Here is a 25,219-nt window from a genome sequence, read left to right as displayed (position 1 = left end):
CAAGAAGGCAGGCAAAATTCTAAGTACAAGATAATTTCTCCATTTGAGGTAACTGAAATTTATGAAATTGATGAGTTCATGTAAGATAGTATAAACTGGCCAGGTGTGGTGGCTCATGTCTGTAATCCTAGCATTTTTGGAGGCCAAGGCGGGAGGATCGCTTGAACTTAGGAGTTTGGGACCAGCCTGGGAAACATAGCGAGACACTGTCTCTACAAAAAATACAAAAATTAGCCAGGTGTAGTGGCACACACCTGTGGTCCCAGCTACTCAGGAGGCTGAGGTGGTAGGATTGCCTGAGCCCGAGAGGTCAAGGCTGCACTCTAGCCTGGGTGACAGAGCAAGACCCTGTCCTCCTCCACCCAAAAAATGGTATAAATCAAAAACTTAATCTCCTTAATTTCAATCCATATTATAAATAATTCATTCAACAGAAGGAAAAATTGTCCTTTGCAAAAAGAAGTAAAAATCTAAAGATAAAATGCATGGACATTCTGGTAATGTTCTATTATAATAAATATGAATGTTAAATGTTCTAATTTGTTCTTTCTTTCCAGTTCCTGGATGACTACTCTGGTTTTGTGATAAAAAGGAAATAAATCATATAAAATAGGATTTGTGAATTAGCAATCCTATAAAACACTACAATCACCTATGTGCCTATGTAGTAATCTTGCTCAAAATGTTAAACCTAAATCTTATGAACAAATATTCAGCCTGCGAAATATTTTGAAAGAAAACTGAGAGACAACTTTTTGAGACTCACAGATTTTTTTTTGACAATTGAGAGAGGGACTGTTCTAGATTGGAGGAATTTAAAGAAAATAATCTGCATTTAAGAAAGGAATCTATATTTGCGTATGAATGGTATATTACATGATATTATTTTATCCGTTCCTCCCATGCAATAACAGTATTACAGTTCTGGAGGCGAATTCCCTTTTTACTAAAAGATACATTCTTAAATATTTAGGTAATGGAAAATATTTAGGATAATTAGGGTATGTTTAGGGTATTGTAATCAACAACTTTACTTTCAAATAGTTCCGTCAAAAATAAGAGAAGAGGCAGCAAAGACATATCTATACAGGCAGAGAAGGAGAACAAAAGAATAAATGACAAGATGTTAATATGTGGTAAATCTGGGTAAGTGGTATATGGATATTTGCTGTACTATTCTTTCAACTTTCTTGTAGTTTCAAAACATTTTTTGAAAAAAAGGTGAAGAGGACAAGTCCTAACAATATAAAATTATTTGCATTTAGTAATCTATTTGGTCAACCTAAATGTTATATTTACATGCAGTAACTAAAAATGCATGATGTTAAACATTTTTAACAAAATTGTTTTTAAAATAATATGTAGGTAAGTTAGGATGAGCATGAATAAAATTAGTGAAGGTTAGTAAAGAAGCTGGGGAAGACCAAGGCCCAATGGCTACAAGAACACATCCAGTCCTTAGGCTCAAATGATGTGACAGAATGCTCATCCTCTGTGATCCTATTCCATATAATTAGGATAGTGTACACAGTTAAAAAGCCAAGGTTTCTCATATGTATTGAATTTAGTGCAGACTATCACGAATTGCATTTTGTTTTGAAGTTAAATTTTTATCACAGTAATTCAAGAAAAGGTTCTTTTAAAAAGGTTAAAAATTCATAAAAATCTAAAACCACATTTTGAAAACAAGTTAAATTATAAAGACATTCTTAGAATACAATGAAGATATTAGATCAGAAAGAATATAAAGCAAAACAACATTTAATCAGATGGCAAAGCACTGCCCAACAGAAATATAATGCAAACCAAAAATGCAAGACATGTTAAGTAATTTTAGATATTTCAATAGCCACGTTACAAAAGGTAAAATGAAACAGGTAATAATAATTTTAATAATATACTTTATTTGACTCAACATATACAAAATAGTATTTCAACAAGTAATCAATATGAAATAAAATTATTAATGAAATATTTTTCTTTTTTTATACTAAGTCTTAGAAATTCAGTGTGTGTTTTACAGCATATCTCAATTTGGACCAGCCACATTTCAAGTGCTCAAATAGCTAATATGGGGGCTAGTGGCTACTCTATAAAACAGCACGTATCTAGAGTTACCACTGCAGATCACCCTTTTAGAATTCTATTTACTAAATACTGTATTTACATACAGAAATATTCAAAAATAAAAGCCCCTTCATTCTGAAGCAACAGACCTCCAGTTCAATAACATACAACTATAACTTTATATAAAACTTTATATAGTTCCATGAGCAATGTAATATAAAATTTATAGCCTTTCTCCTACATTTCCATGCAGAAGGAAAACATATTGCCTTTAAATAGAAGCTCTCAAATATGCATTTGCCAACACAGAACCTGCCTCAAAATACTTCTCAGTCACATAGGGGAAAAAGGGAAAAGAAAATATTCAAGTTAGAAGGAAAAGTGTTTTCCTTAGTATAAGACAAGAAAGTCTACAAGGGTAGAAAACAAGATATGCTGAGATATAAGGAAAACTTTGTAAAAATACATTTAGAGGAGGTTATAAAGAAGAGTTGGGAAGATTTAAACTGTGAAGTGAGAGAAATTACACTAATTTACCCGGCTGCCACCACTTGTGATACCAGGTTCAATCACAGCTCTAATTTACTAGGAATGCTTGTTATAGTCTAGACAAACATGCTCAGAAATAGTTACTGAAGTTAATATCCTGAGAATCACATAGTCCCAATTCAAAAAATGGTACTTTATATTATATCTCTATTCCAATTAAGTATTTTAAAGGCAACATGAAATAATAAAATAAAAAACAGGTTATGAAAGTAGTTCCACTTTTCTATTTATTTACCTGACTTCAACATATTTATGGGAAATAAAACTTTATCCTTTACCTGTGGCAGGGTTGATGCTTGCTGCAATATGAAAATGACAGAGTGCATTTGCATGGTGGGAAATGTGTCTTTGAACTTCATGCATTGCTGTCTGGTCGGGCATTAATTCAGCATGAGTTACAAGAACAGATGACCTCCTCTGTCCTTTCCTTAAATTTTTCAAATGGTGTATTGTCTAAAATAGAAAAATAGTTGCTGAGTCCAACTCTGGAAGGTCTAATAAATGCCAACCAAAGTACTCTTAATTATTAAGAGGTTTAAGATTTTTTTCTCCACAAAAACCTGATCATTTTAAAGGAAACTTTTTAAATCACAGTAGAACTATTTTGGATGTATTCTCTACAGTTCTTGTAAACTTTTAGTTCAAGGCAAAAAGTAGTGTGCAAAAATACTTATTCATGGTATCTACAAAACATGAATAAAGATTCCCGTTAATATTAGGAGGTCCAAAGATTTTTTTTTTTTCGGGATATCCTAGTACTGAGACAGAATTTTCTAGTCATAAGAGTGAAAAAAAAAAAATTCCTGAGTCCTCCTACCAGGAAGAATATTGCCTCCCCAATATTGCCTCTCACTTAGAATTCAACAGCCAGCTAAACAATCAAATTCATAATATCTATTATAAAGAACAAAACAGGGTATGAAAATACAGAATAACAAGGGGAACCTACTTAGATAGGAGTAGGCAAGGAAAGACCTCCTTAAAATGTTGACCTTTAATTTGTTTAAATTGTTTCAAACAATTTGCAATTTGGATTTGTTTAAATTGAGATAAATCTATATGATTAAAATTCTTCATTAGCATGTGTGATCATGTGGACTATTTTAGACATGGGGCCATGTCATTCTTGGCATTATCTTTTTTCTCCATATCATGGCCCCACCTCACAGTAATTCCTTATTCTGTAACTTAACCCACTCCCAAGACCATGTTTCATAATAATTTTCTATTATTTTCCTTTGTTCCCCACATTCAATTAAATAAAGTATAAAATGTTATCACTTCTTTCTTCGTTAAAGTAACATATCTGGTACATCCTCTCAATTTCTACAGCCCTTCTCATCTTGCATACGGAAAACAGTATCAGGCCAATGGTGTATCTCCCACCTCTGGTCTCCCACTACGGAGTTGCTCGTTGCTTTGATAATAGGGTTAAGACTGACATTAGAGACCCCCTGGTCCAAACTGCCTATCAAATTATTTTCACTGGATCTTCGACATTAACCATTATTTTAAATTAGACTGACAAGACTGATCTAATACTGGCTATTTTCTCCTAGAAACAAAAAATATAACTTGAGAATATATACAATTATATAGACCTAACAGTAAGGAGTTCCACAGGAAAGGACAGGATGTCAGAAAGCCAAGTGGCTCGTAAGTCAGACAATTATGCTTTTTCTTTTAAAAACTATCTTAACATATTAATTAATAATATTACTAAAAGACAGTAAAAACTTGTCAAATCACTGGTTACATATTTACTTATATTTCTGTTCTATTTTACATGGCAATAATTCAATTTAACAAACACTTGAAAAGCAATATATCAGGTACCATGGAGGATACAAAGATGTCTAAAAGCCCTTAGTTTCCAAAGGCTCGTATATAATTTGAAGATAAAACATGTTACATAAGTATAAGTGATCACAAATATCTAGTTAAAAATTAAATACTTTGTCCTACTAAATATCAATATCAAAATAAAAGATAACTTTAACTGTTTTGACATCTGCTTTTAATTTCACTTACATTTTAAATATTGAAAAAAATGTAAAAATAGCGCCCAGTCACAGACAGTGATATAGTTTGGATATTTGACCCTGCCTAAATCTCATGTTGAATTGTAATCCCCAATGCTGGAGGTAGAGCCTGGTGGGAGCTGTTTGGGGTCATGAGGCGGATCCCACATGGCTTGGTGTTGGTATTGTCTTTGCAATAGCGAGTGAGTTCTTATAAGATTTGGTCATTTAAAAGTGTGTGGCACCTCCCCCCAACTCTCTCTTGCTCCTGCTTTCACCATGTGATGTGCCGGCTCCTGCTTCACCTTCTGCCATGGGTAAAAGCTCCCTGTGGCCTCCCTAGAAGCCAACCAGATTCTGGTGCCATGCTTCCTATAGAACCATGAGCCAATTAAACCTCTTTTCATTATAAATCACCCAGTTTCAGACGTTTCTTCATAGCAGTGCAAGAATGGCCCAATACAGACAATATCTGAGGAGGCCTACTTCATATAAAACTTTTAAGGACCACATCCTTAACTTGTCAAAGTTGTATAATATTTCTGCTTGGTAAAATGGCAAAGCCACTTTGACTATGCAACCTTTAAACTGTTAATGTAAATACATAATGTAAAAGTATAGTCAATAATGTAGAGTGTAAACAAATTAAGTATAAAAAACCTATAAAGTATTACTGCATAATATGATCTCAATCTTATAAAGAAAAATACACATATTCACATGACTAGAATAGCTGAATTATACATTCCGTATTTCTTCTCCTTTTCTTAATCCAATTCTAGAATAAGCATACATTATTTGAATAAAAAACAGCCACAAGAAAAATAGTAATCTAAGTTTACTATAATAAATTTCTGACAATTTAAAACAATGCATATATCTCATTGTATTACCTAATCATATGGGACACAATCATTTGTGCTATGTGTTATAATGTAATTTCTTATAAAGTACTTTTATTTCATACTGTATTTAAAAATTATAAAAATTATTTCATTTTCAAAATATTCAATCATGGAAACTCCAAAGCAGTTCATTTGTGTCTAATATCTTAATAAACATCTTTATTCTTAAGGAACAAAACAGTCATTTTTAACTAGAACAATAAAATTTTAATCTTTATGAAACAAAAGCAAAATATTTTTAATTACAACTAATTTCAAGGACCTTTACATATTTTACTAATACTTAGTCCCACAGATTTTCACATCTGACATGCAAAACAAAAGAATTAAAATAATATTATCTAGAACTTGAGCATAAAATATCGATTTTAAAAAAACTTTTAATAATATTTACCTATACAACATGTCTGAGACTATTAATTTCTGCATTTGGCTTCTTAGTGGAATAAATGAGTAGTCTTACAAGCATAAATCAGAGTTTATTGCTATTAATTTCACTCATTACATGTACCATGTGTGCCATCTGCATGTTAGTTTATCAATTTCCACCAGGCTCACATTATCTTCAAAATTCATTTACCATTTTAAATAATATAATACCTCAAGAGCATGCTGTATTCTGTCTTTGTGTCTTCCAGCATGAGAAAGGTTGCTGGCAATGCTGGAAGTGGTAGTCTCACAAATCTGCTCACCCAAAAGACAGTCTTCTGGTAATAAAGTTTCTGCCCAGAGCCGGCACACACCATCATGACATGAAGTTAATAACACATTACAGACAGAACCCCTAACAACAAAGAGAAATAAATAAAGGTTAATGTGAATATCAATCCCATCAACTAATATTTTGGTTCTTCATGCATAAAGGTAACATTAGTGCAAAACACTATGGAAAAAGAAATCAATCAAAGAGCTTGAAATCATATATAGTATCACTGTGAACATCATAAGAACTGGGAAATTGTTTTGAAAAAAGAAATAGAAATTACTGCCAGATTATACATTCAGGCTCTAGAGGATTATTAGTATCCCCTAAACAAAACATACAAACTAAACAGCAAAAGAAAACCTAATCATTGCAAATTACAGAATGACCATAATAAAAGATCATTAAATGTAATTAAACTATCTGGCTTATGGCAGTAGTTTCATCACTTTACATCATCCTTCCTATAACCCAAACAGTTACAAACAAATAATTATCTTCATCATAAAACTGTAAGGAGAATATAATTTCAAACTATAAATCCATTTCCATTAAGTTAAAATAAGCAAAAATGGCATAGCATGGAGCAGCTAAAGTAACTTACCTGTTTGTTACAAAGGAACAAAAAAAATTCTCCCTTTAAAAAAATGCTCACACAGAATCTAAGTCAAAAGTATTCTGCAAATAGATGCAGATGACTTAAGCAGAATAGACTTTTTATTTAGATTCAAAAAGTATATAAATTTCCCACGTTATCATTTACTGAGCATCTCTACAATGTGTGCTATATTTCCTATCAGGCATAAACAATCCTCAGATATATTTAGTAGGTGAAATAACCCTCCCTCAAGAATAAACTAGATTTCTAAGCAAGCTTCTGAGTGCCCAACAGCTTTCTTAGACCTGTATATAATAAAGGAATCATTTGTATAAGCTGTTTTGCAGTTTATTTAATCTTCTAAATACTTTTAAGAGGTGCCACAATGATGAGGAAAAAATGTATAATAAAAAATCCTTTGAGAAGCTTCTGTTGACAGCTCTCAGATTTAAAAAACAAACAAACAAACAAACAAACAAAAAAACACAACCTGGCCACTTTTTTCAGAGTACATTATATGCTTTAACACCATATACACAACTGACAGTTTTATACTGATATATTTCCTTTCAGTGTGTGCTTTCCTGTTATTTGCAAACATTTTCTTGCTAGGATCTGCTAGTACCACAGCTACTACCAACAATTTCATTGCCTGGACACAAAGTATGTGCAAAGGCCTGTACTAAGCACTTCCCACCCACAAACTGCATTTTAGTTTCACAGTAACTCTCTGAGGTAGGTACTATTACTACCCTCATTCTACAGAGAAAAACTGAGGCATAGACAGCTTAAGAAATTTAGTCAAAAATTCATGAAGCTAATAGTAGGATTTGATTTCAGGCAGCTTGATGCCAGAGCCTATGTTATTAATTGCCACCATGTAAATAAAAGGACTCTATTTTCATTATTTTAACAAACATTTAAGGATGCAAACTAAAGCTGCATGATTCATTCATCTAACCTGGGCATATACTTGCTAGTTTTGCGCCATGAAAAACCTGTCACGGCTCGGGGATGTGCCAAGTAAACAAAAGAAAATTGAGTAGAGGACTGTCTCCTTTTTACTTCATGATGATCCTGAGGTATAATTGAAGACTTCCAACCAGTCATAGGATACCACACTTTCAAAAGACAATCATCCTGAAAAATACATAGGTCAATATAAAATTAATTTGTATATACACAATTCAAAATTTAAGTGGTTTGAAGAAGTTTTAAAAATTAAGCTATATCTAAAAACTAATATGTGACTTATACATAATACAAAACTTATCTTAAAATTACATTTATTACTTTAAAGAACACTATTCTTGAAAAATAAATGAAGAGTCTATTCATTATCAATCTTTTCTGTGTGATACTGTTTTTCAAATGCAGACTGATGCCAAATTCCCCCATTTAGACAAATTGGTCAGTGCAGAGAAAAGATTCTGATGCTAGCCCCTTGAATAAGTTAGTTAAGCAAGAATTAGAAAGATCCATGCTATCTTTTCAGTCATTGTTATCCTTTCCTTTTTGAAGTGGTCTATAACAGTGAAACCCTTCACCCTTCACCGTTCACCTCATGAATATGAATTGTTTCTTACTCTAAATCAAGAGTCAGCAAATTTTTCTGCAAAGGGCCAGATGGTAAATAAGTTAGGCTTTGTGGGCTACACGTATCTATGACACAGATTCTTCTTTTTTTCTTACATCCCTTTAAAAAGGTAAAAAACATTCTTAGCTCTTGGGCCACAGTTCTCCGATCCCTACTCTAAGTGATGATAAAGAATGCATGGAGGTAGCTGTCAGGAACCACCTCAATGCCCACTTAAAATATTTACAAGTATAACAATAGGCACTGACTTAATCATTTTACTTAGTTCTAACAATTTAGTTAAAGGCTAAACAATTGTATTTTAACAGAAACTATCTTTTATAGTGCTTTATAACCAATAATAAAAACTGCATTAAAGGGAAATAAGAAATGTTATCACTTCTGCAAAAATATAACCTCTGAGAAATTCTGAAATTATATATTCCTGAAAAGTATGCATTGGTCCAAATATTTTCATTTGGACTAGACAAACAATTCTGTTTTTTCCATCTTGGTACTCATTCTCAATTTATGCTGCATAATGAAACAAACATTTCCATTAATGTCTCATTTTTTTGGATATTTTAATTATACAGCAAATCTTTTAAGTGCTTGCCCTTAGACAGCCACTTAATGTACTAGTTGCTTTCCTCCAAGTATCTTCATCAGCATAGCATCATTTTCACATAATCAAATTTACAGCACATCCTATGCAGTGGTTTCAGACTACGTAACAAAGAAATTTTACAGGTACCCGAGAGCCCCTCAAAAGTCACAATGGAAATACAAAGAGCCCCATGAGCAGGTGATACTCTAGCCCTTCTCCCATTCCCACCAATCTCCCCCTCAAATGAAGCAGTCCCTCTTTCATCTGTTATTGTCTAAAACTGTAAAACCACAACAAAATTAAATAACTGATAACAGAAAGTTATCTAGAAAATTCTCAAATATTTGAAAACTAAAAACTTCTAAATTACAGGGGAAATTTTAAACTATGTTGAAAATATGAATGAAAATGAAAGTACAACATATCAAAAGGGGGAATTGCAGTTACCTGAGTGCATGAGGGAAATTCCTAGCTTTTTCTTTTTTTGTTTAGTGTTTTTGTGTTATTTATTTATTTAATTTCCATAGGTTTTGGGGGAACAGGTAGTGTTTGGTTACATGAATAAGTTCTTCAGTGGTGATTTGTGGGATTTTGGTGCACCCATCGCCCAAGCAATATACATTGTACCCAATTTGTAGTCTTTTATCCCTCACTCTCCTCCCACCCTTCCTCCCTAGTCCCCAAAGTCCATTGCATCATTCTTATGCCTCTGCAACCTCATAGATTAGCTCCCACTTATGAGTGAGAACATACGATGTTTGGTTTTCCATTCCTGAGTTACTTCACTTACAATAATGGTCGCCAATTCCATCCAGGTTGCTGCAAATGTCATTTCATTCCTTTTTATGGCTGAATAGCATTGCATGGTATATATACATACCACAATTTCTTTATCCACTCATTGACTGATGGGCATTTGGGCTGGTTCTATATTTTTGCAGCTGCAAATTGTGCTGCTATAAACATGCATGTGCAAGTATCTTTTTCATATAATGACTTGTTTTTCTCTGGATAGATACCCAGTAGTGGATAGCTGGATCAAATGGTAGTTCTACTGTTGTTCTTTAAGGAATTTCCACAGTTTTCTATAGTAGTTGTACTAGTTTACATTCCCAACATCAGTGTAAAAGTGTTCCCTTTATACCACATCCCCACCATCTATTATTTTTTTGGTTTTTAGATTATGGCCATTCTTGCAGGAGTAAGGTGGTATCACATTGTGGTTTTGGTTTGCATTTCCCTGATCATTAGTGATGTTGAGCATTTTTTCATATGCTTGTCAGCCATTTCTATATCTTCCTTGGAGAATTGTCTATTGATGTCCTCAGTCCATTTTTTGATGGGATTGTTTGTTTTTTTCTTGCTAATTTGTTTGAGTTCCTTATAGATTCTGGATATTAGTCCTTTGTCAGATGTATAGATCATGAAGATTTTCTCCCACTCTATGGATTGTCTGTTTACTCTGCTGTTTCATTTACTATGCAGAAACTCCAGGAAAGGACGTGACACAAAAAGGAAACCAAGACCAATATCCCTGATGAATATAGATGCAAAAATCCTTAACAAAATACTAGCTAACCGAATCCAACAGCATATCAAAAAGACTGTCTACCATGATCAAGTAAGTTTCGTACCAGGGTTGCAGGGATGGTTTAACATTCACAAGTCAATACATATGATACACCATATAAACAGAATTAAAAACAAAATCACATGATCATCTCAACAGATGCAGAAAAAGCACTTGACAAAATCCAGCATCCCTTTATAATTAAAACCCTCAGCAAAATCAGCATAGAAGGGACAACCCTTCCCCTCAAGAAATCTTCTCTTCCTAGCCCTTGCAAAACCCAGTTTTTCACTCAAAGGCATAATCTTCTCTCAAAGAAAATGCTGCATTTTTAATTATAAATTGACAACTTATAATTGTATACATTTACATAGTACAAAGTGATGTTATAATTCACGAATATAACATGATAATTACATCAAGCTAGGTAACATATCCATCACCTCAAATACTTAACATTTTTTATGGTGAGAAGACTTGAAATTTACTTAGCAATTTTAAAATATACAATATTCTATCACTAACTATATTCACTATGCTGCACAAGAAACTCAAAAAAAGAAAAGATATATTCCATTTTTTGAAGAAAACAGGATACTTTAAATTACTTGCAAATTTTACAAAATAACCAAGTGTTATTTTTTAAAATGTTCCAATACAAACTTTATGAACATAAACGAATAGAACTTCAGCAAACATCTCCTAGTAAGCAAACCAGAGAAAACCAATTCTTGAACTAAAGATTTAATCAGGTATGTCTTGTGGGGTAGAAAAGTCTTTTAGTAAGTAAGGCTTTAAGTTCAGATTGAAATTTAAAATACCCTTAAGCCCAAGAAAAATTTAATTTACCACATTTATAAAAAAATAGATCTTACCAGCCAAAGTGCTCGATGAACCGTAATATTAAAAATCCTGGAAGTAATTGAATTTGAGTCTCACAACACCTGAAATAAAATCCTGTCATGTGTAGCAGAGGCGGTGGAAAATGCCTTCTAGTGGGAGATCCACAGTGACCATCTGTTTTATCAATTCAAATTTGGCTTTATTAACAGAAGCAGAACAGATTGTACCAAAAAAAAAAAAAAAAAAAAACTGCCCAACATTCCAAAGTTACTTTCTGTTCTTTTTATCAGGATAATCTTAATCAGATGTCGTATATTCTCAAAAATGTGAGAAAATAGCTTTTTCAATCCAAGACACATTTGCTTAACCTCCATAGGATCCCTACCAGAAAAGCATTATCTTTCCATAAGAATTATGAAACACTTAACTCTTAGGATAACTGGATATAAGCAGCTTAGGGAGATGGGACTAACACAATGAAAAAAATACTCAATAATCTAGAAAATAAAATGTTTGCGGTCTTTTTAACAGTTCATATGTCTCTTTTAGGGAAGGGTAGGCATCCTGTAGTTTGTATCAAGCTACTATTCTTAATTCAATCTAATTACATATATTTTACTAGGTTTCATAAGAACCAATTATTATACATTTGATTATGTCCAGATACAGATTTATTAAAGAGCCACATTTCACTCTAAGCAAACTCAATGGCTTTCCAACCATTCTCAGGCTTAAAAACAAAATCTGCCCTCAACATACTAATAGATAATGATGATGTGCCATTAACTGCCTGTACAACTATGGAACATTTACAAGATTTACTCAAACAACAAGTATTTATTGAAAGAAGCCACTGTGTGAATGGCTGGGGATATAGCTGGGGCAGAGGAAGAGACAGAAATAATAAAATATATTTCCTAATCCCACAGAGCTTATTCTTTAGAAAGGAAGGCAACATTAAGTAACGATATAAATTATTGTTTTAATTGCAATTGTGATAAGCACTACAAGAAAGAAGCAGAGGGCACCAGGAAAGTATTTAGTAAGGAGACTTGACCTTGCCTGGGAGATCAGAGGATTCCTTAAGGAAGTGGTATTTAAACTGAGAGTTGAAGGATACATAAAAGACGACCAGGTAAAGAATAAGGAAGTCTGGGTATTGTAGGTATTCCCTAGACAGAGAGAACAGCACATAAAAAGACGTGGAAGCAGGAAAGAGCTTGGCATATTCAAGGCCTTGAAAGGACATCAGTGTTGTAGGCATTAAGGTGGGAATGAAGCTGGAGAAGCACAGAAGGGCCAGATCATACAGCAGAGCCTCGCAGGCCATGGTAAAAGATCATAATCTTCATTTTAGGAGCAACAAGAGTCATTAAAAGGTGGTGAAAAGGAGAACGGCATGTTCGGGTGGCTGGCTCCTGTGGGCAGACGAATTCTGCAGAGGATGTTTGCAGGACATCACTTAAGAGACTACTGTAAGGGTCTGCGGCCCTGAAGATGCTGACACAGGAAGTAGCAGCGGAGGGCAGAGACATGGACTTCAAAAACCTTAGCTTCTTCTGTGATCACTAAGATCATTAAAACTTTGTGATTCCACAAAAGTTTCTTTGCTTTAATTTATGTACAGTTAGGCCTGTACTGTCTACAGATGTTCAAACTGTTCTCCCATGTGTTCTAGGTCTTTTGACAAAATTAACTGACATTCCCCCCTTGAACCTTTTTTCTTGGCTTCTCTAATGTCACATTCTCCTGGTTTTCGTTTTATTTCAGTGGTTACTCCTTCCCAGCATTCTTTGTAGGTATTTCCCCTCTCCCCATCATTTCTTAATGTTTGAGGATCCTGGGATTTGATCCTGAGTCCCATTCTCTTCTCTAATACGTACTTTCTCCCTAGTTAATTTCATCCAGACCCATAACTTTAATCACCACCTTTGGCTAAAGAATTCAAATTGCCAGAGATAAGACTCCTGACTGTCTTATCCTATCTGATATCTTAACTCAGATGCATCTCAAACTTTGGTCTAACCACTACACTCCAGCTTTCTGTTGTTCTTTAACAAGCCCTGCTAATTCCTATTTCAGAGCATTTGCACTTGGTGTTTGTCCCCTTGGCCAAAAACACTCTTTCCCCTGAACTTCACAGTTGTCTCCTTTGTAGTATTCAATTCTCGGTTTAAAGGTATCTCCTCAGCAAAGCTTTCTCTAAAGATCACTCACTCTAATAGACACCCAATCACACTACTATATCATCCTGTCTTAATTTTCTGGATAGCACTTGTTAATACTTGATGTTTTTTTTCTGTCTTTCCTCACCAGAAATTAAGTCCTATAAGAACAAAAGCCTTGTCTGTCATCTTCATCATAAGACTGCCAGCACACACAACAATTCAGGGTATATGGTGGTGTTCAAAAGAATATCTGCTAAACCTGTGAATGAAGGTTGTTAATTTCAGATATAATTTCAAATCAATTTTTTGTCCAAAATGCACTATCAATTTTACATATATAAGTCCATTATGATACAAATACAACTATAAAAGATTTTCATGTGCCTTACAAGTGCAGATTGCTAGAATTCTAAAATGCATTTTCTTTGCCCAGTTATATGATAAAAAAAATCAGACAATAATTATGTTAAAGTACAGTTGGCCCTTGAACAACATGAGTTTGAACTGCACAGGTCCACTTACATATGAATTTTCTTCTGCCTCTGCCACCCAAGACAGCAAGACCAACCCCTCCTCTTCTTCCTCCTCTCTCACCTACTAAATGTGAAAATGATGAGGATGAAGACCTTATGATCATCTACATCCACTTAATGAATGGTTAATTTATTTTCTCTTCCTTATGGTTTTCTTAGTAACATTTTTCTTCTTTTCCTTAAAACAGTAGAGTATATATCGGATGCCACATGCAGGGTTTAAAAACAAAGAGTAGAGTATATAATACATGTAACACACAAAATGTGTTATTATTTATTTTACTGGAAAAGCTTCCAGTCAATAGTAGACTATTAGTAGTTAGGTTTCTGGAGACTCAAAAGTTAGACAGGGATTTTTGACTGTGCAGGGGGTTGGATCACCTAACTGCCATGTTGTTCAAGGGTTAACTGTACATAAGTCAAGGAAAACTTAAGTGTATACAATACCTGTCCATGATCATAGTGCCATTAATGATATTTAAAAGGAGGCAATAGGAAAACATGCTCCAAATGATGCACAGTGTGTACAATATCTAAGCTGACATCAGCAATGACTAATTGGGAATATCACAAAGCTGGATTCCAGTATGACTCTCCAGCAGCTCTCTGATACGCCGAACTGGTCCTATATTAAATCATCCATAGGTTGACCTATTATGGACTTGTTAAGTCAAAGGAATGATTGGCTTTATTAATCACTTATTAACATGTGGTAATCATAAGAAATATGAGTAACAAAAAAAAGACAAATCTGTGAGTTATTTCAGTCAAATTTTAGGAGTAATGGGGTATTTGTTTTTAAAGATCCAAAGTTTTAAAGGTGACTGCCTAGCTTTAGAGATTAAGACATGAATTACGTAAAATAAAAAAGGAAAAAAAGACATGAATTATATTATTTCTCAAACTGTTTTTCCTGTGATTCTGATAAGTGTACCCTTCATGAGATACCCACGCTTCTCAAGACATTACAGAAAATTCTTCACGTGTCTCTACATTTCTATCCAGAAATACTAAGTATGTTTTATTATTTGTAGATTATCGAACTGGCTTATCAAAATTTCAGTGTTTTATTTTTAAAATCTAGTTTAACAACAATGAGTCAGCAAACTAGCTGGAGTGGAGTGTGCAGGGGTGAGAGTTAGCAGGAGATAAGGTTGAAGCAGTGACGAGAGTCCTGGTAAGCATGGAGCATGCTAAACCATCACGAAGACTTGGGCTTTTGGTAAATGAAATGGAAAAGCTTTTGACAGTTTTGTACAAAAGAAGAGTGACAAGATCTGACAACATTTTTTTTTTTTTTTTTTTTTGAGACGGAGTCTTGCTCTGTCGCCCAGGCTGGAGTGCAGTGGCGCAATCTCGGCTCACTGCAAGCTCCGCCTCCCGGGTTCACCCCATTCTCCTGCCTCAGCCTCTCCGAGTAGCTGGGACTACAGGCGCCTGCCACCATGCCCGGCTAATTTTTTGTATTTTTAGTAGCGACGGGGTTTCACCGTGGTCTCGATCTTCTGACCTCGTGATCCACCCGCCTCGGCCTCCCAAAGTGCTGGGATTACAAGTGTGAGCCACCGCGCCCGGCCCTGACAACATTTTAAAAAGATCACTCCAGGCCAGGAACGGTGGCTCACACACATAATCCCAGCACTTTGGGAGACCAAGGCGGGCAGATCACTTGGAGCCAGGAGTTCGAGACCAGCCTGGCCATCGTGACGAAACTCTGTCTCTACTAAAAATACAAAAATTAGCCAGGTATGGTGGCACACGCTTGTAATCCCAGTCACTTGGGAGGCTGAGGCACAAGAATTGTTTGAACCCAGGAGGCAGAGGTTGCAGTGAGCTGAGACTACGCCACTGCACTCCAGCCTGGGTAACAAAGTGAGACTCTGTCTCAAAAAAAATTTTTTTAAATCATTCCACCTGCTGGTTTGAACATAGATTGTACAGAAGTGCAGCAAAAATTGGGAAACCAATTAAAAATTTAATACAATAATACAAGTGATAAATAATGGTGGCTTCAACCAGATTATAAGAGTGGAGGTGGTAAAGAAGTAAGCAGATTGTGGATATATTCTAAAGGTGAGCCATCAGGGAGTAGATTGAGGGGTTGGGGAAGTAGAGATCAGGGAAGAGGTACAGGCAAAAAATACAAAGTTGAATGTCATCAGCATACAAAAATGGTATTTAAATAGCATCAGAAACCTTAAGACTAGAAGAGCCCTGGGCACTCCAACCTTTAAAAGTAGAAAAGACAACACTAACAACTAAGCAGAGGTAGCCAGAGTTAAAAATAGGCAGAGCACAGAGGACTTTTAGGGTAGTAAAAAGACCTATAAAATTGATAAACTCTTGGTGAGATGAATGAAGAAAGAGGGAAGGCATAAATAATATCAAAACTGAAGAAGAAATCACTGTACATGTATTATAGATATTAAAAGATAAGGTGTTTTACACAATTTTGTGCCAATAAATTTGAAAATCTAAATAAAACTGAAAAATCATAGGTAAATACAACTTACCAAAACTGACATACAAAAGAAAAAGAAAATCTGAATAATTTAAAAAAAACTGAATCCCACAAAGAAAATTCCTGATCCAGATGGCTTCACCAGCAAATACTTAAGAATAAAACTATATCAATCTTACATAAACTCTTCACAAAAGAGAGCTTTCCAACCCATTTATAAGGCCAGCATAACATCAACATAAAAATCTGTCAAGTACATTATGAAAACGGGAAAATTATTGGCCGAATCTCACTCTAACACATAAATCTTAAAAGATCAGCAAATCAAATCCAGCAAGGATAATACATTATAATGAAGTTGGGATTGTTCCAGAAATACAAGGTTTACAAAATCAGTCCATGTATTTCATCTTATTAAAAGATTAAAAAGATGGCTGGGCACAGTAGCTCATGCCTGTAATCCCAGCACTATGGGAGGCCGAGGCGGGTGGATCATCTGAGGTCAAGAGTTCGAGACCAGCCTGGCCAAAATGGTGAAACTTCATCTCTACCAAAAATACAAAAATTAGCCGGCATGGTGATGGGTGCCTGTAGTCCCAGCTACTTGGGAGGCTGAAATGGGAGAAATACTTGAACCTGGGAAGCTGAGATTGCAGTGAGCTGAGATTGTGCCACTGGACTCCAGCCTGGGTGACAGAGAGAGATTCTGTCTCCAAAAAAAAGATAAAAATTGTCTCATTAGATGCAGAAAAAATGCTTCCTAAAATTCTATATCGTTTGTGGTTTAGAAAAACAATCTAGCAAACAACAAATAGAAGGAAAGTTTCTTTATCTGAAAAAAAAAGTATCTACCACAAACATCAACAGTAAACATTATATTTATGATGACACAGTGAAGGGTATCCCTTTGAGACTGGGAACAAGAAAAAGATAGACCTGTTGTCACCACGTTTATTCAGCACTCTACTAGAGGTCCTAGACACTGCGGTTAAAAAAAAAAAAAAAGGAAAAATATGAAACATGGGAGAGTTACAAAAGATGAACTACAGCTTTCATTATTCATAGATGATATAATTGTGTACATATAAAATCCAAAATGATCTACAGAGGAATTATTAGAATTAATGAGTTTAGTAAGGGTGCTGGGCATAAAGCCAATATACAAAAACTGCATTTCTATATACCAGTAACAATTATTTTTTAAAAATTTACATAATGATTCCATTTGTAACAGTATCAAAAACATCAAATATCTAGGAATTAATCCCAAAAGATATTTAGGATCTTCACAGAGAAAATTATAAAACATTACTGAGAAAAAAAAGGTGTACAATAAATGAAGGGATACATCATGTTCATAAATGGGAAGACTAAATATAGTAAAGATGTCAATTCTCCCCAAACTGACCTATACAGTCAATGTAATACCAATCAGAATCATAAGAGGTTTTCTGTTTGCTTTGTAAAAATTATCATTTATTTTAAAATTTATATAGAAATGCAAAGGGCCAAGAATAGATAAGACGATCTTAAAAAAGAAAAACAAGAGGGGAGGACTTGCCCTACCAGATATCAAGACTTAATTTAAAGCTATAGCAATTAAGTCAGGTGGGACTCATACAAGGAAAGACCAATGAACAAGAGAAAAGAGTCTAGAAACGGACCTACAGAAATATGGACATTTTATTTTATGACAAAAGTGGTAATGCGGAACAATGAAGAAGGGAAGATTTTTTCCAATAAATTGTTCAAGACAACCAGATATCCATAAGGAAAAAATAAAACTTGACCTTCTTCAAATCACACCTAAACATCACTTCACATAGATTTTACACCTAAATGTGAAAGATAAAACATAAAATGTCCATATTCTAGACCAGAGGCTCTTGGCCTGAGGTCCTCTGACCCAAAGGTCCTGTGGATAGACTTCAAGATATAAAAGATACTTTTGACACATCATTTGTATCCCATCATGCCTTAGCATTTTGGTGTGCCAGTTTCAACTGCAAGCATCTACATCTTTTTGTCTGAGGTTTTCTAGGAGCTGGTTATGAGTGCTGAGAACTGATGCCTGGCCCTCACCTGCCTTCAACTGATGTGTGTGAAGAACATGTGTAAGGAACATGATGTGAGTGAGGAACACGGGTTCCCAGAGGACCCAGAGATTCAAGCTTCTTAATACACTTAAGACAGGTTATTAAGTGCCTTCACTTCCCTGCCTCCAATCCAGTATATTTCGTGTGATCATTCCCCATATTAATTACTTACACTTGAATCCTTATCTCAGGGTCTGCTTCTGAAGAAAGCAAGAAAACTAAGACCCAAAGGCACCATGAACTTCAATGGGAAAAAACAATTACTTCTCTATTTTCATAAATGCTAATTGAAAAAAACAAACCAAAGTAGTACTGGCAGTACGTATCATTTTGTCTCTAATAGAATCAAAGATGTTTTCATATCACATGACAGTTATTGCATATTTCAAAGTATTTCTTACACTCATTTCTACTTTGAAATTGTTAGTTACTGGAACTGCTACTAAACTGCACATGATTGCAGTCTTCCTGTCTATATTGTTCATGCAACCATTAAGCAACCACCTCTGTGCCAACTAACTGCTGAGCAATAAAACAGTAAAGTTTAACGTTTCTGCAACTAGAGATCAACCCAAAAAGCCTTCAGTGAATTTTGTTGTTCTTGGAAAGCCTATCCTCACCTTAGAAAGTGAGATACTCAAGTTTTAATTCCACATACAATAGCTAAACACAATTAAAACTGCCCATATTTTAAGTGCAATTTTTGTTACTGAATGCATTAAAAGTACATAATGTCTCTATCACAAATGTATTTTTTTAATATCTTGAAGCTGTATTTCAATAATTTCTTTTGTAATGCTACATATTTTATTTTATGCATTTTAAAACATCATACTATGAGAAAAGTTATTATAGGACTTCACTAGATTTGCAAAGGAATTCACAGCACAAAAAAACTTAAAGCAACTCTGGTCTAGAAGATTATGTAACATAGGAAAATCCTCAGAATGTCACAGTATGAAAAACTTTTTAAATAGGACTCAGAAAAACACTGATTTGTTTGACATTAAAATCAAACTTCTCTCATCAAAAGATACCATTAAGAGAATGAATGAGCAACTAATGGAGTGGGAGAAGATCTTTGCAAAACATGTAACTGACAAAAAGCTCATACCTGTAATAAAGAACTCCTACAAATCAACAAAAGACCAAAAACTATTTTAAAAACGGGCAAGGAACTTGCCCAGTTACTTTCTTTTAAATCAGTCATCCAAATACCCAATAAATAAATGAAAAGGTATTTAGCCTCATTAATAATCAGGGAAATGCACTTTAAAACTACAAGGAGGCTAGGCGCAGTGGCTCACACCTGTAATCCCAACACTTAGGGAGTCCAAAACAGGAGGATCACTTGAGGCCAGGAGTTCAAAACCAGCTTGGGCAACATAAGGAGATCCCAACTCTACCAAAAAAAAATAGATAAAACTTAGCCAGCCATGGTGGTGCATGCCTGTAGTACCAGCTACTCAGGAGGCTGAGGCAGGAGGATCGCTTGAGCCCAGGAGTTCAAGGTTACAGTGAGCTATGATCGGCCGATGTACTCCAGCCTGGGTGACAGAGTGAGACTCTGTCTCTAAAAAAACAAAAAATCAAAAAAACTACAAGGAGGTGGCACTTGACATCTACCAAATTTACAAAAGTTTAAAAGTCAGACCATATCAGCACTGGCTAGGAGCAACAGGAACTATTGTATACTATTAGAGTGTAAATTAGTATATCAACTTTGGAAAACAGATTGGTATCATCTACTGAAATTAAAACACACATATAACCCAGCAGTTCTATTCCTATGTATATACCCAAGAGAAATCCACACAAGAGCCTAACAGACATGTACAAGACATCTGCTGCAGCATTATTTAATACATGTCAGAAATGGCATGGCAGATCAATGGAAAAAGAATGAACTATTCAGTAAATGTTATTGAGACAACTTTCATTTGGATTAGGGACTTAATTATAAGAGATTAAAATGTAAAGATTTTAGGAGAAAATAAAAAAGAATACTTTTATAGCATCACAGTAAGAAATTTTCCTAAACAAGATTCAAACTACAATTAACCCACTGTATATTGTGGATATTTCTGTAAAATCTTTATACTTCAAAAGTAGATACTGAAATATTTACAGACGAATGACATCAGTGACACAAGCCTAAATAATCCAACTGGGGGAGGAGTAGTACAGATGAAACAAGATTGGCTGAGTGATAACTGCTGAAGCTAAGTGATGGGTATATAGGAGTTCAGTACCTTCCTGTTCATGTTTGAAGAAAAATTTTTTTAATTTAAGGCATCATAAATAAAGGGAAAAGAGACCAGCCTGGGCAACATAATGAAACCTTTTGTATTTCTACAAAAAAAAAAAAAAAAAAAAACTAAGGCCGGGCGCGGTGGCTCACGCTTGTAATCCCAGCACTTTGGGAGGCCGAGGCGGGCGGATCACAAGGTCAGGAGATCGAGACCACGGTGAAACCCTGTCTCTACTAAAAATACAAAAAAATTAGCTGGGCGTGGTGGCGGGCGCCTGTAGTCCCAGCTACTTGGAGAGGCTGAGGCAGGAGAATGGCGTGAACCTGGGAGGCAGAGCTTGCAGTGAGCGGAGATTGCGCCACTGCACTCCAGCCTGGGCGACAGAGCGAGACTCTGTCTCAAAAAAAAAAAAAAAAAAAAAACTAGCCAGATGTGATGGTATACACCTGTAGTCCCAGCTGAGGTAGGAGGACTGCCTAAGCCCAGGAGGTTGATGCTGCAATGAGCCGTGATTGTGCCATTGCACGCTAGCCCAAAACTAAATATTACCTTATTTGGGAATTTAGATGAGTGAAACTTTTTTAAATAAAATAATAAACATGAAAATCAGGATTCTGGTTGACTAGGGTGGGAGGGGAGGAAGGAGATGCATGGAGAAAGATAAAGGACCCATTTGTTTTATGTTCTTTGTCTCAAGTTGAGGAGTAGGGTACATGTGTATTTGTTTAATTGTTTATTATATCTTATATAACATGTTTTATATATACTTTTTTAATTTATGAAATATTTTGTAATTTAAAAAAATCAGAATTTTAAAACCTCCTTAAAAATTAAAAATTTAATAGCAGAAAAAAATTACTTTGAAGTTACATCTGAAAAGTCCCCCAGAAATTCAAAGAAAAAGATGAATAAGTGGACAACAGTAAAGGGGGAAAAAGTAAAATAGAGAGTTAGTGTAAAGGTATCCATATCTGAATAAGAAAAGATCCAGAGAGAGAAAGAACACGAAATAATATAATCTCTCAGAATTGAAAGACATGAGTTTCAGATTTAACAGGTCCCCCAAATGTCATAGTGTTAGTTGGACAGTGTGTTTTGGCTTTGATTCTGGGTGAGTGCAGGAGAGTAGTCTTCATACAATTTCTTCAGGTGTAGTCAGTGTCAGTGGTGGCTGTGAGTTACTCATTGGCTTAGGCTGTGGTTGGTAGCAGAGGCTGTGGTGAGGCTTTGCTGCAGACAGGGACACCAGACAGGCCAGTTCTGAGGCACCTGTGGTGGCAGAGGCAGGCCAGGCATGCAGGCCCTTGGGCTCCCAGGCAGCATACATGGACGCCAGCAGCCACAGGTCCATGAGGACCAGTCCTTGGGCCTACAGGCAGCTTGCTCAGGTGCCAGTGGTTATGGAAAACAGTATGGAGTTTTCTCAAAAAAACAAAACTAGAACTACCATAGAGTTCATCAATCCCACTACTGGGTATTTATCCAAAAAAAAGGAAATCAGTGTATCAAAGGGATAGCTACACTCCCATGTTTACTGCAACACTATTCACAATAGCCTAGATATAGAATCAACCTACATGCCCATCAGTAAATGAAGGGATAAATGAAATGTGGTAAATATACACAGTGGAATACTATTTGGCTGTACAAAGGACAAAAATCCTATAACTTGTAGTAACATAAATGGAACTAGAAGTCATTATGTTACGTGAAATAAGACAAGCACAGAAAGAAAAAATACCATATTTTCTCAAACTTATGTGGGAGCTAAAGAAGGAGATGAAGAGAAGTTGGTTAATTGGTACAAATACACAGTTAGATGGAATAAGTTCTAGTGTTCAATAGTACAGTAGGGTGGCTATGGTTAACAATAATATATTGTATATTTCAATTAACTAGAAGATTTGAAGTGTTGCCAACACAAAAAGAGATAAACGTTTGAGGTGATGGATATCCTAAATACTCTAATTTGACCATCATTACACATTACGCATGTATCAAAATATCACATGTATCCCATATATATACCAATAAAAAAGTTTATTGAGATATAATATCAAAGGTCAGTGATTTTTCAACCCAATTCTATGCCCGAGAAAATCAAGCATAAGAAAAAAATCTTTCAGACACGTAAGGCCTGAAAAATGTTTTTTCCTATTCACCTTTCTTCAGGAACCTATTGGGGGACATCTCCATCAAAACAAGAAAAAAGGAAGATAAATGATGCTAAGAAACAGAAAATTTAACAAAGGAGAGAGGCAAAGAGAATTTCCCAAATTGGTAAAAGAAAATCCGAAAATGGTAGCTCTGCTATTTTAGACTGGTAGAGCAATTAAGCTGAATGAGAGCAAAGAGAACTCATGTTCCCAGAATACCTCCTATGTGGGATTATACTGAGAAAAGAGTCAAAGCAGTTCTGAGGATGAATTAGGTATACAGAAAAAAAAAGCAAACCATAAAACAAAGTATTATCCCCAAAGTAATTACTATTAAGAATATTCTGTACAATCTTAATAACATAAACAATAACTTCTGATTTACCCAAAATCATGAGATACCTACATCAGGAAGATAGGAGCAAGTGAAATGAATATGTGTATGTATTAGATGTGAAGATGATGTTGGAGATATCAACCCCTCCCCTTTATCAAGCTAAAGCCTCAGCTTCTACAGTGGGAAGGCAAAGAATAATACATATAACTCGCGGGGCTGGGCAGACAGAATCAAGAAATGGGAGCACCTGCAAGTTATTCAAGGACATGGAAGGAAATATCAAAATACTCAACTTGACAAATAATTGCCTCCTGGACACAGGAATTAGCATTGGAATAATGAGGCAAGGAGTACATCTTTTCATTGTGAATCCAGTATTATTTTACTTTTTAAGTTATGTACAGATGCTATTTTTAAACACAAAACTTAGTTTTTAAAAATGCAAATAAGCCAACGTCAAATAAGAGTAATAAGAATAGCCATTATTTCCCAAGTGCCTACAACCTGTGAGCAAAATACCAGGTCTTTTACAAACACCACTTTTATTCTTCAGGCCAGCTTTGCCAAGGAGGATTATCCCAGTTTTACAGATGAGAAAACTGAAAATAAAATAAATAAGGAACATTTTTAATTCTTTTATTTGTTTCTTTCGTATGTTTTTGTTTGATCCTTTACCTTTCCAGCAGTAGCAAAATATTCACCATCAGGAGACCATTCCATCAAATGTACAGATACTGAGGTTCTAAAAAAGAGAGAGTTAGGCAATTAGCCCTTTTAAAATCTGGTGTACTGTATATAAAAATGGTCAAGATGAGATTTTTGTAACATCAAAGTCAGAATCCTCAGAATAAGACTGTTTTTTGCTTCCCTAAAAATATAAATAAAATATTTCACCTCCATAAAAATATAAATTAATTAAAACTAATCCAACATTCACTTTGGGAAAAGAAGAATGTAAGTAACATGAATACAGTATATCTCCACCTACATGTCCCACCAACATCCTAAATATAACATGTTAAAAGCTGAGCTTATCATCATCCCTGACTAGTCTTCGTCACATAATCTAAATGACTGTTAATAGTACATCTTCCACTTGAAAGAGTGGCTGGCAACTTTCACATCTTCCCCCCCCACCCCCGCATCCTTACCTCAATCTATTAATGAGTAATTCCTTTGTATCAACCCTGTCAACTCCTGTCCTGGGGCTATAACTATGAAAATACTTTCATCCTTTTTTTTAAATGATTGACTGTAGCACAAATTAAAGAATGCTATTATATGGGTTTTGGTTAGAAAAAATCTACTTTCTAGGTATCTAAATGCAATGGTACCATCAAAAGATAAAGATCTTTGTGAAAGGAAACATACTTTAGGAAGCATTTGCTTTTAATTAATGAATATAACAATAGAAATAGACACTAACTTGCACTGCCAGACACACTTCCAATCATTTAAAACAGGAGGAATTGTATTATCAATTTCTTCCTCCTCTTCCAGAATATCATCTCCTGGAGGAGCCCACAACTGAATAGAATCAGTTGCTGTCAACAATCTATTATCTGAAAATTAAAGAATGTTATGATGAATATGCAAATATTATATAGGGAAATACACGCACATGGGCTTCTGTTTAGATCTGTAAACTATTAATATTATGTGAAAAGTAAGCAATATCGCCAATGAAAAACACTTGGTATATATCTACTTTTTTAAAGTCCCTTATAAGAAAAAAAAGAATCTTCTGGACAACAAAGAGTAGTTCTTAAGGAACATT

The 25,219-nt window shown here is 34.9% G+C and overlaps 1 protein-coding gene across 13 annotated transcripts in view; it reads right to left on the bottom strand.

Annotated features, from left to right (window-relative positions):
* The window catches only part of DMXL2 (Dmx like 2), a 178,959-nt gene that overhangs the window by 88,757 nt on the left and 64,983 nt on the right, over window positions 1–25,219 (bottom strand). For all 13 annotated transcript variants that reach the window (XM_055279123.2, XM_055279133.2, XM_055279134.2 and 10 more), the window contains exons 5-9: window positions 24,869–25,004; window positions 24,118–24,184; window positions 7,805–7,983; window positions 6,143–6,326; window positions 2,895–3,069 (exon numbers count right to left, since the gene is read on the bottom strand). In XM_055279123.2, the coding sequence (XP_055135098.1) occupies window positions 2,895–3,069; window positions 6,143–6,326; window positions 7,805–7,983; window positions 24,118–24,184; window positions 24,869–25,004 (741 nt within the window). The remainder of the gene's footprint in view (window positions 1–2,894; window positions 3,070–6,142; window positions 6,327–7,804; window positions 7,984–24,117; window positions 24,185–24,868; window positions 25,005–25,219) is intronic.

The sequence above is a fragment of the Symphalangus syndactylus genome, chromosome 5, assembly GCF_028878055.3.
Source record: "Symphalangus syndactylus isolate Jambi chromosome 5, NHGRI_mSymSyn1-v2.1_pri, whole genome shotgun sequence".
NCBI lineage: Eukaryota > Metazoa > Chordata > Mammalia > Primates > Hylobatidae > Symphalangus > Symphalangus syndactylus.
The sequence above is the reverse complement of the archived record's forward strand: the minus strand, read 5'-3'. Positions and strand labels throughout refer to the sequence as shown.